General features: G+C 39.5%; 1 protein-coding gene across 9 annotated transcripts in view; it reads right to left on the minus strand.

Moving 5' to 3' along the window:
• The window catches only part of LOC136432211 (pleckstrin homology-like domain family B member 1), a 75,783-nt gene that overhangs the window by 47,884 nt on the left and 12,292 nt on the right, over positions 1–15,607 (minus strand). For all 9 annotated transcript variants that reach the window (XM_066423258.1, XM_066423261.1, XM_066423264.1 and 6 more), the window contains exons 2-4: positions 10,453–10,588; positions 8,675–8,795; positions 2,372–2,554 (exon numbers count right to left, since the gene is read on the minus strand). In XM_066423258.1, coding sequence (XP_066279355.1) covers positions 2,372–2,554; positions 8,675–8,795; positions 10,453–10,458 — 310 coding nt within the window. In that variant the 5' untranslated portion in view covers positions 10,459–10,588. The remainder of the gene's footprint in view (positions 1–2,371; positions 2,555–8,674; positions 8,796–10,452; positions 10,589–15,607) is intronic.

Here is a 15,607-nt window from a genome sequence, read left to right on the forward strand (position 1 = left end):
CCTAGTTTGATAAGTCACTTAAAGTTTACTGGCAGATGCAATTTTCCTTGACTATTAATGTCTGAGAAATTGTTTTCCTCATCATACGCATTATTCTCCTAATAACGATAAGGAATATTTTTCTTAAAATTAAACGCAGTATCTGGCCAGTAACCAACAATTATGATCGCAACTAAGTATAATTAGTGAATAGAGACATTATTCTTATACATAAGAGAGAATCTATACGGTAATGCAGTCTACTATAGCCTAGGTCTTTCAGATCATGGCATAATACACTATAATGGCCACATAAGGGCTTGCAATGGCACAACACTATCATTGAAAACCATTGCAAATCTAGTTCCCTTTTTTTTCCAAATTGTGTAATTTTACCTCAATGATGACATTTACTTAGGGAATATTTCTTATTGTAAGATGATATTATCTTTCTACAATTACTGCACATGGCTTAATGATAATATCTTCAGAATCTTAAGTTATACCTGAATGATGAAATTAAATACATAGACTAGTGGTAGGATGTCATTTTCGGAGCGCAGTCTTGCCCATTATTTGAAAACCGCTGTAGAGTCGGTCATTTTGCATACTAACTTGAGTTTGATGGCTGAACCTCCATACTACAATTAAAGAGGCCAACGGCTTTACATCACCATTCAAAAGGGCAAATGCAATACCTTACAACATGTTCGAGCTGGGACTGACCCTGGGATCTAACCTTTCACCCACAGAATTCGAACCTTACGACATTACCGCTTGCGCCACAGGGCATGTCTCCACTTAACAGAAGAACATTTTTATCTCCATGAAAAATGGAGATATTGTTTTTGGTGTGTCTGTGTGTGTGTGTGTTTGTGTTTCCGGACTATTGTAGTCAGCATAACTCAAGAACCTCTGGATGGATTACGATGATATTTGGTATGTTGGCAGGTGTTGTGAAGCCGAAATGCAAGGTCGATTTTGGGCCCCCTGGTATGTGACCTTGGTACTGCAGCAGAAATTCAATTTTTGTATCTCTTGACCTGGACGTGCTATGGTCTTGATTTTTTGGTGGCAGATAGCTTGTGGTGTAATGAAGACGTGGTGTGAGTTTGGGCCCCCTAGCAGCTTACTCTGGAACTGCAGGGGCGTTATCGTGAAAATCTTCTAAGGAGAATAACTGAACAAAGGAACGACGGATTTCCATGATATTTAGCATACAGGTAGCTTAGACAGAAATGTACACAATGAAGTGCAAATTATGCTAATTAGCACTTAATTTACATAGCTTATGAGGAAAATCTATATTTGAAGTGTTTTCAGTATCAGACTCAAATACATGTAACATATGTAGTTTATGGAAAGTGGATCATCAACAGATACCAGTTATGCAAATAAATTCCTAATTTGCATAATTAAGCCAAAACACCATATCTCATCTAATTGGAAAATTATAGGACTGTCAATATGATTCTTAGTATGCAGGTAGCTTAGACAGAGATGTACATAATGAAGTGCAAATTATGCTAATTGTGACTTAATTTGCATAGCTAATGAGGAATATCTATTTTGCAGTGTTTTCTATTATCAGACTCAAATACATGTAACATATGTAGTTAATAGAAAGTTGAGCATCAACAGATACCAGTTATGCAAATGAATTCCCAATTTGCATAATTAATGCAAAAGCACCATAATTCATCTAATTGGAAAATTATAGTACTGTCAATATTGCAACATGTGTAAGTTAGATAAAGGTGTTTATGACCAAGCATATATCATGCAAATGTGTAAGTCATTTGCATGAATAGAATTGTTCATGGAGATATGAGGTCGTGGAACTCTTGTTAAAGTAGCATTCCATTCCAGAAGCGGATATTATTTTCTGATAGATTATATTTTTTGGGATAAAAATGAACCAGACTTTTGGCTAAATTACCTCAGCTGTCTTTTCGACAATAATCCTTTTCTAAATCCATGTACCCCCATACAGACCCGCTTCTAACGTACTTGCATGACCAACTTCGGGCACAATTTCTCACTAACGGTAGACGGGATAAGCAGCCGAGTGACTATCACACATTTAGAAAGGTGTATATATACAAAAAGTTTAAAGACTGTCCCGTGTTGGGTTACAAATATTTGGGTACTTTGATATGAAACTTTCAACTCTGGCATTGTTGGAAGGGTCCTCCAGGGAATTCAAGAACTTGATCGCTATAATGTTCTCCCTGTGTTAAGGATTAAACTTGTGGTAAATTGGACAAAAATTGGATTCAAGCATAACAATTTATTCTCTGATGAATTATAACACCCACTTCTAGAATGGAATGCTCCTTTAACTTGAAGTTAAAGAAAGGAATGAAGTCATCCAACTAGAAATAGCACTCACCTTGAGTAAGCTTGCTGGGCCTGGTGATGGGGATGCCATCCACCGAGCACAGATTTCCCAGGGGGTACAGCGTAACAACATCGTCCACGTTCTCGAGGATACAATGTTCCCGCGCTACTGCATAGCCGTCTATGATTAAGTCTTGTGGCTTGGGTGCATCTACAGTTCCAACTAGCACCGTACCTGTAAAAAAATTGGGAACATTTATTCTTTGAGTCATTAATTTGCAGACTAGGGCTATGATTGTACACAGTGCTGGGAATATATTGCAAAAAAGTCATTTAGGTAAAATACCGAACCATCAATGTACCAGCACTGTACCTGATTAGACTTTTGACTTATTTTGATACTAAAAACATCTTATTCCTACCACAAAGAAAAATTTTAGTACTGGAAAAAAAATGAAAACACTGTATAGGCATTGAAATCAGAACCATCAAGAATTTGAGATACTCTTTAAAGCATGAGCTCTCTGCGTAAGATATCTGAAGTCTAAATTAATGAACATTCTGTTAACTTATTCTGTCATTTTTCTGTGCACATTGACCGTCACAGGTTACTTTTTCATATTGTTCAGGCAGTGTTCTCACCAGGATTTTTTCACAGCGTAGGGGTTTCTTTGCGTGGCAAAGCCGCAAAGGCTGCTGGCAGTAATATTTTAGAGGGTCCGCGGCATCCTCCCTCTGGAAATTTTGCAAAGACACTATTTCCTGCATTTTTAGAGCTTAAGTTTGTGTAAATAAAGCCTAAGTTTTGTACTTTTGCATCAAAACAACAGAAAAGCCCTCCTATACTGGTTAAAACACAGTGTAGGGGCCAAAATCACCGCATAGGGGATCCAAATCACAGCATAGGGGCCTCCTTTGCTCAACTGCCCTGGCGAGAACCCTGGTTCAGGTATAGGTTCAGATTCGGACCTGTACTTAAAACCTGTACCTGATATCACATTAAGGTACGCAGCTCTAGTACGGACACATGATATAATGCAAAGCTAATCTGTTAATCTTGTACAGTGTTATTAACCTTTGCTGCCATGCTATTCCAGGGACTAATCACCAACTTGGTGTCTTACCACACCTTCAAAGTACTAAAGATTAATAGCATCAACCAGATGTGGGAACATATAGTAGTCTCAAACTTTGGGAGAAACCGTAAATGGCAAGAAACTGGTGAAGTTTTAACTCGTTGTGGATTTTGTTCCAGCAGTTATGGTAAATCTTTATTTATACTTTATAGTTTGTTCATTCAGACCCTTGTCATAGAAGTTGTAGTGCCTTATGGCACAAAGGGCAGCAAGTTTCCTTGCTATTTCAGTGGCAGGGTATATTTCTACAGGGAGGGGTTGCTAGCCCTTCTCTCTAACTTTAATGTGCTCCAGGCACCTCCTCGAACATGGGACCCACATTTAACATCCCTTCCGAAAGACGAGTGCAGTCCTAACCGAGATGTCCTGACCCAGGATTGAGCTGGGGTCTCCCATTTAGCAACTACTATTAGGAGCTCATCTGTGAGGCTCCTATCAGTTGAGCTATAGTATAGACATTCCTTCACAATCACAGCACATTGTAGACAAACACATTATTTTCCTCTGACACAGCAAAAACCCAGCACTGTTCCAAATTCCAATGCAAGGTCCATGTAGACCTATCACAGCCTTCGGCTATTAATGATTTGGAAAATATTGCTTGTTGGCAACGGTACATAACCGGGAGGCAAGGTATACACAAAGCACCTTCATGGCTGTACCTCATGGAATATCATAGACCTCCACATCTCTCAGGGCGCTCGTTACCATGTCTACTTGTTCCCGGAGCATGTTAGGAATACTAATATGGCCATTTAAAACTGCTGAACCACACAAAGGATCCTTGCATGGAGGATTGAGACCAATTAATCACTAGGTAGCCCTTAAAAGTTAAGTCCTGGGAAATGAAAAAGGTGAAATTTAATCCAGACTGTGCCTCTATGCAACAACGTATTTTCATTTTTTCTGACACATAAATGTAAAAAATATGCTGTATGGATAGTGTACAATAGTACTTTTACTACGGAGACCTACACAAATATCTAAGTGCATCTTTGCACTCACAGTCAATTTTTGATGTGATGTTGATAATAGTACATGTATGCTGTGTCAGGAATGTATGACATTGTCCCGTTTTGTATAGAGGAGGGTCTGCATGGGGGGTCCCGACAACGCTTTGCACTGAATTCAGAAGAACCCCTACGTATTATGCTAAAATCAAGGAAGGTACTGTTAAATGCATTTGAGTTCACGGTGGTTTTAAGTTCACGTTTGAAACAATAGTAGCGCTACAGTCATAAGTGGGCAAAAAGTTTTGCGCTAGTTTTGAGTTTGAGCCAAAAGTTCACCGCGAATACCGCGAACATAAAAGCACCGCGAACATTTCTGCATTTACAGTACTAATTACGCCAATTTGGTCGCCCTGTTACGAAATACGTAAATATAACGGCTTTCCCTACGAAGTAATGGGAAATAAAAATTCCTACGCATTACGGAGAAGGGCATGCAGACCCTCATAGAGTTGTAACATATAACCCTCTGCCAAGGAACTGCCAACATACATGTAACATGGGTTCAATCCATCTTTCACCACGGCACCCCAGAGGCGTCCTTGTCAGACACAACTTGCTAATGAATCAGTGTTTAGTTTAATTCTGTCTGAGTTACCCTTTACAAGTCCGGTCAACCACTGGCTGGGACACGAACCTTGACGATCAATTCAAGGTGACTGCCAACGAATAGATTCCTGGCGAGATGACATATATACTGTAAATCCTTTAAGTTTGCGTGGTTTTTATTTCCCAGTGGGGAGAAAATGGAGTGTTTGAGGGGGATTCAAGTTCGCGTTTGAAACAATAGCAGCGCTACAGTCATAGGTGGGCAAAAAGTTTCGCGGTGGTTTTAAGTTTGCGCTGAAAGCTCCCCGCGAAAACCGCAAACATAAAACCACCGCGAACATTTCTGCATTTACAGTACTTAGATATAGAGTCTATAAAACAGTAACAATGGCCCATCTGTAAACAGTTATCTTCTATTCCGAGATTCAATTGAGCCAGACTACTGTAAATCTTGAAGTGTTTGCGGTCGTTTTATTGTTGCAGTGACTTCTCCACTGCGAATTCGTGACACCTAACAGCTTAATACTACTGTACAGTACTACTACAGCATTGTTTCAACCACTAAACTTAAAAACATTGCCAAAACCTCCACTTACCGCCTACCAAATTAAGACCTTGCAAAAATATACAAATTTGTAGTAACCTTGAAGTACTACGACCTTTAACCTTAACAGCATGTTCTTAAGACTTCCTTGAGTTTAACATGTTCAATATGACAAAAACTGCTTGTGACACCAACCTAACGATTGTTTGCCCACCTTGTATAACTCTCAGTTAACTTCCTCCAGTGAAAGCACTTGTACACATGGCAATAGGACTGTATACTCATTATCTGTGATTAGGACCTGGGAATTATGGCTGGCCAGCTTGAAGAGAGAGAGAGACAAACACTGTAATTCTCATTAAGAATCTAGCTCTTCCATGGAGTGGGGGTGGGGGAGAATTTAATAGTCCTTCTCTGCAGGGATACTGTACATCTTTAAATCTTTGCGGTCCGTTTCATTTTCAAAGCTTTCCCTGAGACCTAAATTTATGGCACCGCATACATGCTTTTCCCATGCATCACTTATGAAGTTATGTACATGTACAACAGAATTGTTTCAAATGTGAACTTAAAACACAGCAAAAACCTCCTTTCTACCAAGAAAGATCCACGCAGAAATAAATTGCTTTACAGTAATAGCTGCCTGCAGGGCTAAACCATTTAGGCCAGACTCTACCATATGGAAGTCGTTACATGGCTATACAGTAATAACAACAGTATAAGGCCCTATTTGGTCAATGATTGCTACAGATGATTTGGGGCACAACATTAACCGTTTGGCCAAAAGGTCTATGTTAGGGTTGTGTATTTAGCAAAACATTGACAGTGTTGCCTACATGTAATCACCCACTTCTACTGCGGTAATGTTTCCTTTTTTCTGTAAAGTAAACTTGACAGAGATACAATAACATTAGTTCATTGAGGATTTTTGACCACAAAAGCTCTTTGTAATAAAGTATGCATGATGATTCTCAGAGGACCTCTCCTTTACAGAGATGATGGAGTATGTGGGGATTCTGATTTCTCCCATCACTTTCTCTTATGGGGGCCTGCATGGGGGGGTACCATCAACACTCAGAAAGGTAGTGGGTACGTATTGCATTAAATTCGCCAGGCTGGTTTCGCTTTTATGCAAAACTCTGTTGCCAAGCAAGCTTTATGTTCGTAGCCGTCTTGTTTTTTCTTACCCATCTTGTTCTTTTTTCACCCTCTGGCATTAAATTTGGAGTGTGCAGAGGATGTCGTCCATAAATTTTACTTGCTGTGGCCTATCTTCTGATCCAGCCATGGAATGACAACATCAGACAGCTATATAATCAATCATGAACAGAAACCACAACACAATTTACAGTGATGACTTTTAACTGGCTTGTGTAACTACATTCAAGAATGACCACCCAACTACAACAATTAGATGTGGGTCTACATGGGGGGATCCTGGCAATGCTTATTGCCATCGGTGAACTTAGGAGGGCTGGCAATGCTTTATAATCTTTTTTAGGACTGGCAACAGTTATTGGTAATTTACCGGGTACGTTGACTTGTTATTTGCAAAAGCCTGAAAAGGTTTGGGGAATGATTTCATTGGTTGGTTCCATCGTATTCAATGGAGACTCCATTGTGACTCTTGGCGTTCAACTCCTTGCAAAACGAAGAATTTGTGAATAACAGCTAACGAAGAATTTAGGATAACTAATATCATGCTACGTGGAATTCAACGACCAATCACGGAAAAGGCATGCTGACCCTCTTAGATTATACAACGGCATATCATTCAATTCCTGGTAGACAACAAATCTTACATATGATAAACGACATCACCTGTCAGTAATTCATCATGGCAGTCTATTTCAATAATATAATACATGAATGATAGCTTTGTACAAATTCATTAGGATTAAGGTGACAAATCCATCTACCTGAAAGAACATGTTTTAAATGAATACTGACTCTTATCATTGTATCCTGGTAACACAAAGCCGGCGGCCCCGTGTATGAGGGAACTTCAGGCATTAGCCTCAAGCGTCAAACCTCTGCACGTAAAAGAACCCAACACACTTATCGAGACGAGTAGGGGTGACCCGGTGTGCTTTTCCAAAAATGCGAGCCGTAGCGAGACCGCATTGCACTACCACTAGCTACTTGAAAAAGCATCATGCTTCACCTCAATGAGGAAGAATTTTTAAAAAATTGAAACGAAAAAAAAAAAATTGTCTCCTGTAGCATGGTGTTTGTCTCAGTGACATGTCCTAACACCTTCTAGTATAGCCTAGACCAGTCTCTTATATCATGGTGAATACAATTGACATAATACTTTGTTTGTATCAAGCCTTGCAGTGACAATCGTGTCTGGACTGGATGGATCACCCTGCATTTTTCCCTTCTGATAAGGCTACAGCATATAAATTTGGTGACGTCACTTCTACAACTACATTATACAGAACTTCTTTCACTTCTAACATGGCTACCTTACTACTAGACACTTGTGTCACTTCTACAAGTACAATCAAGGCTACCATATGACATACTATAAATGGTTTAAATGTCACGATTTTTCACCGCGATACTGCTTGTTCTGTCTTACTCCCTTGTTTCAACTGTGAACTCAAACCTACCGCAAACACTCCATTTTCCTTCGTATCACTGTATTTATGGAACCTTCTCATTTCTAGTATATTTCTGTCATTACCTGAGGAAAACAAAATTTCTTTCCCTCTTTTTTGATAAAGCGAAAATCAATTTGTGTGCCAACCTCATCCATAAAATTTACTTGCAGTGCCTTACACAGATACCATAAAACAGTCAACATCACATTCATACACAAGTTTGTCTTTTTTCCCTTCATTTGTGAAGTTTTGGTCATTGATTAACAAATACTCATCTAGGATGATACCGACCTAAATATTCGTTTACTATTTTCTATTTTCACTGGCACTTTTGCAGTGGGAGGGTACAGGAGGTTTTCACTATGGTTGAACTTTGGGGTTGAAACCATTCTGTTGTGTAGTAATACAATGGAACAGAATATTCATGGTGTTGCACTGGAGAGGTCACCACAAGAACCGTGAATGTTATCATTATTATACTCATTATACAGAGAAACTCAAAACCCTCACCTTCTACAGGTACGATGGTCACTGCTGTGCTGAAGCGTCCACCACCCAGGCTGACCAGATGGGGCCTGTCTGCATGGACCTTCAGAGTCTTCCCAGTGTCGGTCAGCTCCAAGGCACTGGTCTGGGGGAAAGAAAAGAAACAACAACAACAATGACCACAGAGCTATAAAAGGACACAACTTGTAAACCGTTATCTTCTTCCATCTTGAACCATCTTCTTTCAATCTAGATACCAACTTGCCTGGGAGAAGTGGAATTTAAGATCGGGGAGGCAGGCCCCCTGCCCCATCCTACGTTTCAACCGCATCCTTGCCTTGGAGAGGGACAACTGACTAGTGTCAGCAGTCCTCTCACCAGGCTGCCTTTTTTTGAATAGGACACTGGAACTCCCGCCTCCACTCAGGAAGGCATGAGGAGATTAAATCTTTGGCTGGCTACCCACGCTGAAATGGATCTGTCCTTGGAGTGTTGGCCGTTTGACCTATGGTTGTGTTTTCCTCGTTCACATCTGTGGGAAAGGGTCAGGAACACAGGGAGAGAGCCCTTCGCCCCAGCGGTGATCAGCAACACTTACCTGTCAAAGACCATCATCTTGGTTACCGATCTGAGACTACAAGACATTTCCCTCCACACACAAAAAAAGAACCATGCGCAGACAGATTCTTGAGGAGCAAGCTTAGTGTCTGGACTATGTCTGGTAGACTGGACTAAATGGCCTCCAAATTTGAAATCAGAGGAGCATGTCTTACCACTTTCTATCAGATGAAGGCCTGGTCCAATAAGCTGAAGGTTTAAAATAATAGTTTAGCAAGTAGAGACATGATTGCATTAATCATGAACAATAATAGCACATCAGTGATTGGTCAGTGACTTAGTCAGGATATTGCCTTATTAAAACATCACCTTAGAGCAACCGCTTATAAGTAAAATTTTAGAAATTCTACTGGCCAGTGTTCCTGGTCCCTTTCAGTGATGGACTGTCCCTAAATCAATACTAATCTACCAACATGGCTGCCCCTTCTAGACCCTTGGATGTTAATTTGTCAGGGGGATTCAGCTAGAAAATTGTGTTGAAAATGGTACATTAATGTGGGAACAATCTGGAGGGCTGTGGGCTAGACTGAGGAGGCTGTTAGATCATCTAGCCAGACAGGTGTGGGCAGGAACTTGTCGTTACTGGTTTCCTGGTCGGTGTTTGACAATACCATACCGTATCCCTCCGCTAATAGCGGCCCCAACATAAACATACACAATATTAGCGACATGTTGGAGTGAATATTGGCAGGAATCAAGATCCAAGGCTTTCTTTAGAGGCTTTTCCAATGCAGTTCAGTTGTTTTTAGTTTACAAAATCACTCATCATACCCCTCCAAAATCTTTTTTTAACAATGAAACAGTTTGAAATAATTCAAATAAAAGAATATTCAAGTCACATTAGTTCTTATTTCTAAAATAATAAATTCATACATGTTCAAACTTTCATTTTTCAATTTCAACAATTTAGAACTTTTGTGACTTAACTATTCTTTTATTCGAATCATTTCAAACTTTAAACGTGAAATGATGGATTCTATTAATAATAATAATAATAGTCCTATTCAATATAGTTCAAACTTATTTCATAAATTATATCTAAAAACCCTTGTGGTGACTTGGAATTAACTCTAATATTCAAACAAAGTTCTTATTGTATAAAAATTTAATGAAACAAATTGTGACAAATTTTCTCTTTGACCAAACAACCCTGTCATGTACATGTAAGTTGTAACAATACTTACCTCCATAATAGTTTCTTGTTGGTGAAGTTGCTATGCTGTTCTACAGTAACATGCTCTCTACTGATCGTCCTTGGGTATAATGTGGGCTCCTATAGTGCTTTGGGTTTTCCTACAGTTTGGCAGTTACGGCCAGGTCCTGTGAAAATGTAAGAATTCAGAGGGTTATATACATCATGTATTATAACTCGCTGCAAAACTCAGTCATGATTTGGAGTCATACAGGTGTATGGGTATCTATGGAAATTAAAATTGGTGTTTTATACACTGCAAATCTTCAAACTTTCACAGTGGTTGTATTTTTTAAGTGACCTTGCCTTTGTGAATTCAGGACACACAGCCCAAACACATTGTTTTCCCTCCTACCATGAAATAAAACAGTTGCAAAAGTACTGTAAAAAGGGGAAATGTTCGCAGGAATCTAACTTCGCGGTAGAAAGAAAATGGTGGTGATTTGGTTTGGTTCAAAGTTCGCACTTGAAACTGCCATGCAGGGTTTTACTGTAAAAGGGGAAATGTTTTAAAACCGCGAATATAAAACCAGCGCAAACATTTCCCCTTTTACGGTAAATGAATTTCACAGTATCATTAATGACACGTGAAAAGATACATCAGGCAAATCAAATTTGTGCCGTCAGAAAATGATATCGAAGAAAGATATCTTGATAGATGGAGTTTGGGGACATTTTTCACCTTCGTATTGATCTGTTTCCACAGAGTGTACCTAGGAGTCGACCCCATTTTTCATCTAACATCTCCACTTGGAGCAGAAAGGAATAAGGATTGCCACTTCGCATGGTTGCTTCTAATTATGACCTACTCATGGGCAACAAGTAGGTGATGCAGATACTCCATTTCAGAGTAATCACTGTGTTGAGACTACTTAGGTTCCATCTAGAACATCGATAATCTTTAACCAGGGCTCAAAATTCATTTTGGTGAACCTGTGCAATTTCTACCTAAAGATTAGGTGCCCAGAAAAGTCTTTGGGTGCATAACAATTTAACATAATGAATCCAAATTCTATTGATAACTCTAAAATGTAATAAAACAAAGGTTTTCTTCTTTTTTTTCTGACGCTTTAAAGTTTAAAAAATGTTAAGAATATGCTACATATGCTATCTTAACCCTTGTCCTGCTGATGTTATCTACACAATTTATTTAATTAATTTCTGCGCTACGGTGGCATTGTTTCTTTCACATTCGGTGCGTTTCACTGCAGTGTGATGCGTTCAGCTGAAAAATACCCCCAACCCGTATGTATATGGGACCCACATACAGGCCCTATATATAAATATATATATATATATATATATGTATATATATATATATATAAATAGAGAGAGAGAGAGAGAGAGAGAGAGAGAGCCTATATATAGGCTTCCCACAGGACAAGAGTTAAAGTATGTTACCCTGTAACAAAAGCTTGGTGCATCCAGGCACATAATGATAATCAACAACCTTGCTTTTGAAAACTCAACCCCGATAGTCTTCTACTGTCTACATACATCATGAGATCACATTATAGCTTTTGGATTGCATCCAATTAAAGCCAAGCATGGACTTCACTGAAGGAGAAATGCAATATACAGCCGTACTATCTCATTACCGCAACAGGTTGAGCACTCTGTGATGAGAATGAATAAAACTGGTAAGAGCTGAACCGTTTGATGAAACCTGAAATGCACAACAGAATCTAAATTTTCTGGGTTCGAATCCCTAGCAAGTACCACATGTTGTGCCATTGGGAAAGGCACTATACACCAATTTCCTCACTACACTGAAACTTGTGAAAGTGAGAACCTTAAAAAGTTTGTAGCTTCTAGCCAAACCTCAAAATAAGAAAGAACCCACCACACTTTAAATTTCTTTTAAACAAAGATAAAGCAATAATTGCAAACTTAATTTCAAGTACAAAGATAATTAAATATATAACTTAACTAATGCAGTAATAAATTAGCAACTTGTAAAACATGACTTCCTCAACCTTCCCATTATAATTTTTTTGAAAGCAATCAACCTTATTGGCCAATTAGTTAGCATTAGCCAATGACTGCTTTCAATTAATTAGGGGGCCTTCTTTAGTCCCTAGACTTTTCTGTTTGTTTTTGACATTCACAACACTGTTGGCTTCTTTGGGGTTTTCCAAGACTGAAATATAACAGCTTCCACTGCAATAAGGTTCTTGGTCTAAACCCCCCATTCCTGCAATACATAGGACATGGACTATACAGAGGCAATTTGAAGCCTCACTCACAATTTTCACAAGTTCATGAGTTGAAGACTTTTTATCATCTGACAATATTTACGAGGGAGGTTTGTGTCTATTTGCCAACAAAGAAACAAATCTTATAACATTGTAAAAATCTATTTCAAGTGCTGTTATTGACCGTGCATGATTGATATTTGCATTCAAAATGAAATGGCTATATAGAATATCGATCAGACAGTTCTGCGGATCCATTTACTCTCATAGTGGTTCTACTTTGCGGTAGAGGGGTAAAGGAGGTTTTCTCCCAGTTTAAATCCGCAGTCGAAACAATTCTGTAGTAATTACTAGTATATAGTAGCAATACAGTGAAAACGCATATTGAAGGTGTTGCAAAGTTGCGTTGGCGAGGTCACTGTGACAATGAAACTGCTGTGAAAGTTTCAATGTTTACAGTAGCTGCTTCTTTATATGAACACTTTTCTTGTTCTATACTTAATTTGATTATACTGAAGTGAATCAACAGCTCGTTGCTTGAGGAAAAAAAACGGGCAAAACATAGAGCTGTGTACACTTTGACAGATAAAATTACTATGATTAGTATGAAATTACTGTGGCAGTGCACTAAAGCCACATCTATACTAATATTTACTATACTCCAGCACATAAAACACATTTGCAAGGCTGGAGTCAAATTTTCATCTGTGTTTTCATAAAAATAATACCTAGCACAATTAAATATCATGTTGTCACCAGTTCAAACATGCTTTTGTCCTTATTATTGAAAATCTACCATTTTCTGAATAAGTAGTTAAGCCTTAAGGTTTAGGTACCTGTACCTAAACCCGTGTACCTGTACCTAAAATTTGTTTAGGTACACAGCTCTAGCAAGACATCAGTCCGAATACAGTACAGCCTGTGTTTCGATTTCCAACCACTACCCTATTACCTCCCTACTGCTCACTTTCTGGAACAGCCATAACAACAGCAGATTACTTTTCCTCGCTATATACCCATTGGAAATTTTATCATTTAAATGTTTCCCAGTTGTAACAGAATTTGCCACAAGAGATTCTCAACGAACCAGCATGTCAGAACAGTCTCCATAGTTTAACCTCCATGATAGTCCATCCCCCACTGACCCATTGCATGGTAAACACACCAATATTGACTCTATGCAGGGTTGTATATGGGAGGTATGCCAGGACTGTGCTCTGGGTAAATAGTATGGCTTCTAGTTCCACTTCTAGTGCTGGGTGCTTGGCTGAGGTTACAAATGCATCGTAAATTCATCTATTTTTGCTGTATCATTCTTTAATTTCTAGGTAGAGGGTAAAGAGGTGTTTGCAGTGTTTTAAGTCACGGTTGAAACAGTTCTATGATACAGTAGTAATACAAAACAGACATTCGCGGTGCTATATTTCAGTAGTTAAAGGGGTCACTGCAAAAAACGAAACCACCGCAGACATTTCAAGACTTACGGTAAACTAATGCAGCGCAACTCCAGGGTGGGAGGTCAAAGGATTTTACAGTAGTTCAAAATAAAGAGTTCTATTTACATCTACATCCACTTGCTATACATGTACATCTATGACTATGCAATAATGTAATGCACATTTGATATAAGTTTACGATATCCTGATAAACCATTTTTTTGCCATTTCCTTTTTACTCATATTACTACAAATTGAAAAAGAATGTCGAAGTGATCTAAAACCAGTTTAGCTCACCAGAAAGCTACTCTTCCACTGGTCATGACAGAGAAGATAGACATTATGTACGGTATTTACAGGTTCTTTGTATTGGGGAAATTCCCTTAACACTTTTTGAAGTACTAGAAAGACTGGACCATAGCTTTACGCCCTGTCCAAATGCCCCGGTCACAAGTAAGAAATTCAGCTTGGCCGACGTGTTGGCAAGCTTCAAATGTGCATTTTCGGCCGGAGTATGGCGGGCGTCCTGTTGATTACGCGGGCTTCGTGCGATTTTTAGAAATAAAAGTTGATCCAAATATTGGCCTTTTACCAGGTTAGTCGATACTGACTTCGTCCATGTCCAAAAGAGAGGACCATCTCATGGGGGATTTATAGTGTTCGACAGACGTCGCCCGAGATTTTCATTGGAAAATACGGTCGACGCTCGGGCAATCTACAAAGTCGGCCGGCACTCGCATGAATTGTGATGCAGGCTTAAGGACTGCAGCGCCTTCCAAAAATAAGTGTTCATCTCGGGATTTGAACTTTGTCCAGGCAGGGTCACTCACTAACGACTGGAATATCATTCAATATGCACGCTAAATTGTATATAAAATCATCACGGCGCCACGGTGCAATATTATCATGCTGCGGGACATTTCATAGCTCCCCTGTTGTCACTGTCCCAAAACTGCCCTATCCTATCACTCCCAACCATCAGTCTAGGCGTTGACAAGTCTGACTTCAAACACGGATTCTCCCAAATTTTTCCATCTAATGTCGTTACATCCTCGGCTAATCCAATAAGATCCGCCCGACAAAAAGCCCCAAACAATTTTATGACCTCCTTATCACCTTATTAATCACCACCATCGGTGCGTAAAAACCCTCATCAGGTACTACGAAGTTGACCAATGGAAAAATGTGGCGTCGTGTTGCAAGTGGTAGAGCGCACGGCTGTTAAACAATGGGACCCGGGATCTAATCCTGGGTTGTGCCTAGAGACATGTCCGAACTTGCGCCCTGACGTTGTACCCTTGGGAAAGGCACTTAAAACGACTTTCCTAGCTCATCTAGGGTTAGGAAGTCCCTCGGATAGGACATTAAGTGGAGGTCCCGTGTTTGGGGAGAGCCACACCCCACGCACGTAAAAGAACCCACCACACATATCGGAAAAGAGTAGGGGCACGTTCCGGTGTGCGATGGTCCAAATCCTTCTGTCTGGAGTTGGTGATTCACTACAAATCACCCAGAT

The sequence above is a fragment of the Branchiostoma lanceolatum genome, chromosome 4 (assembly GCF_035083965.1).
Source record: "Branchiostoma lanceolatum isolate klBraLanc5 chromosome 4, klBraLanc5.hap2, whole genome shotgun sequence".
Taxonomy (NCBI): Eukaryota; Metazoa; Chordata; class Leptocardii; order Amphioxiformes; family Branchiostomatidae; genus Branchiostoma; species Branchiostoma lanceolatum.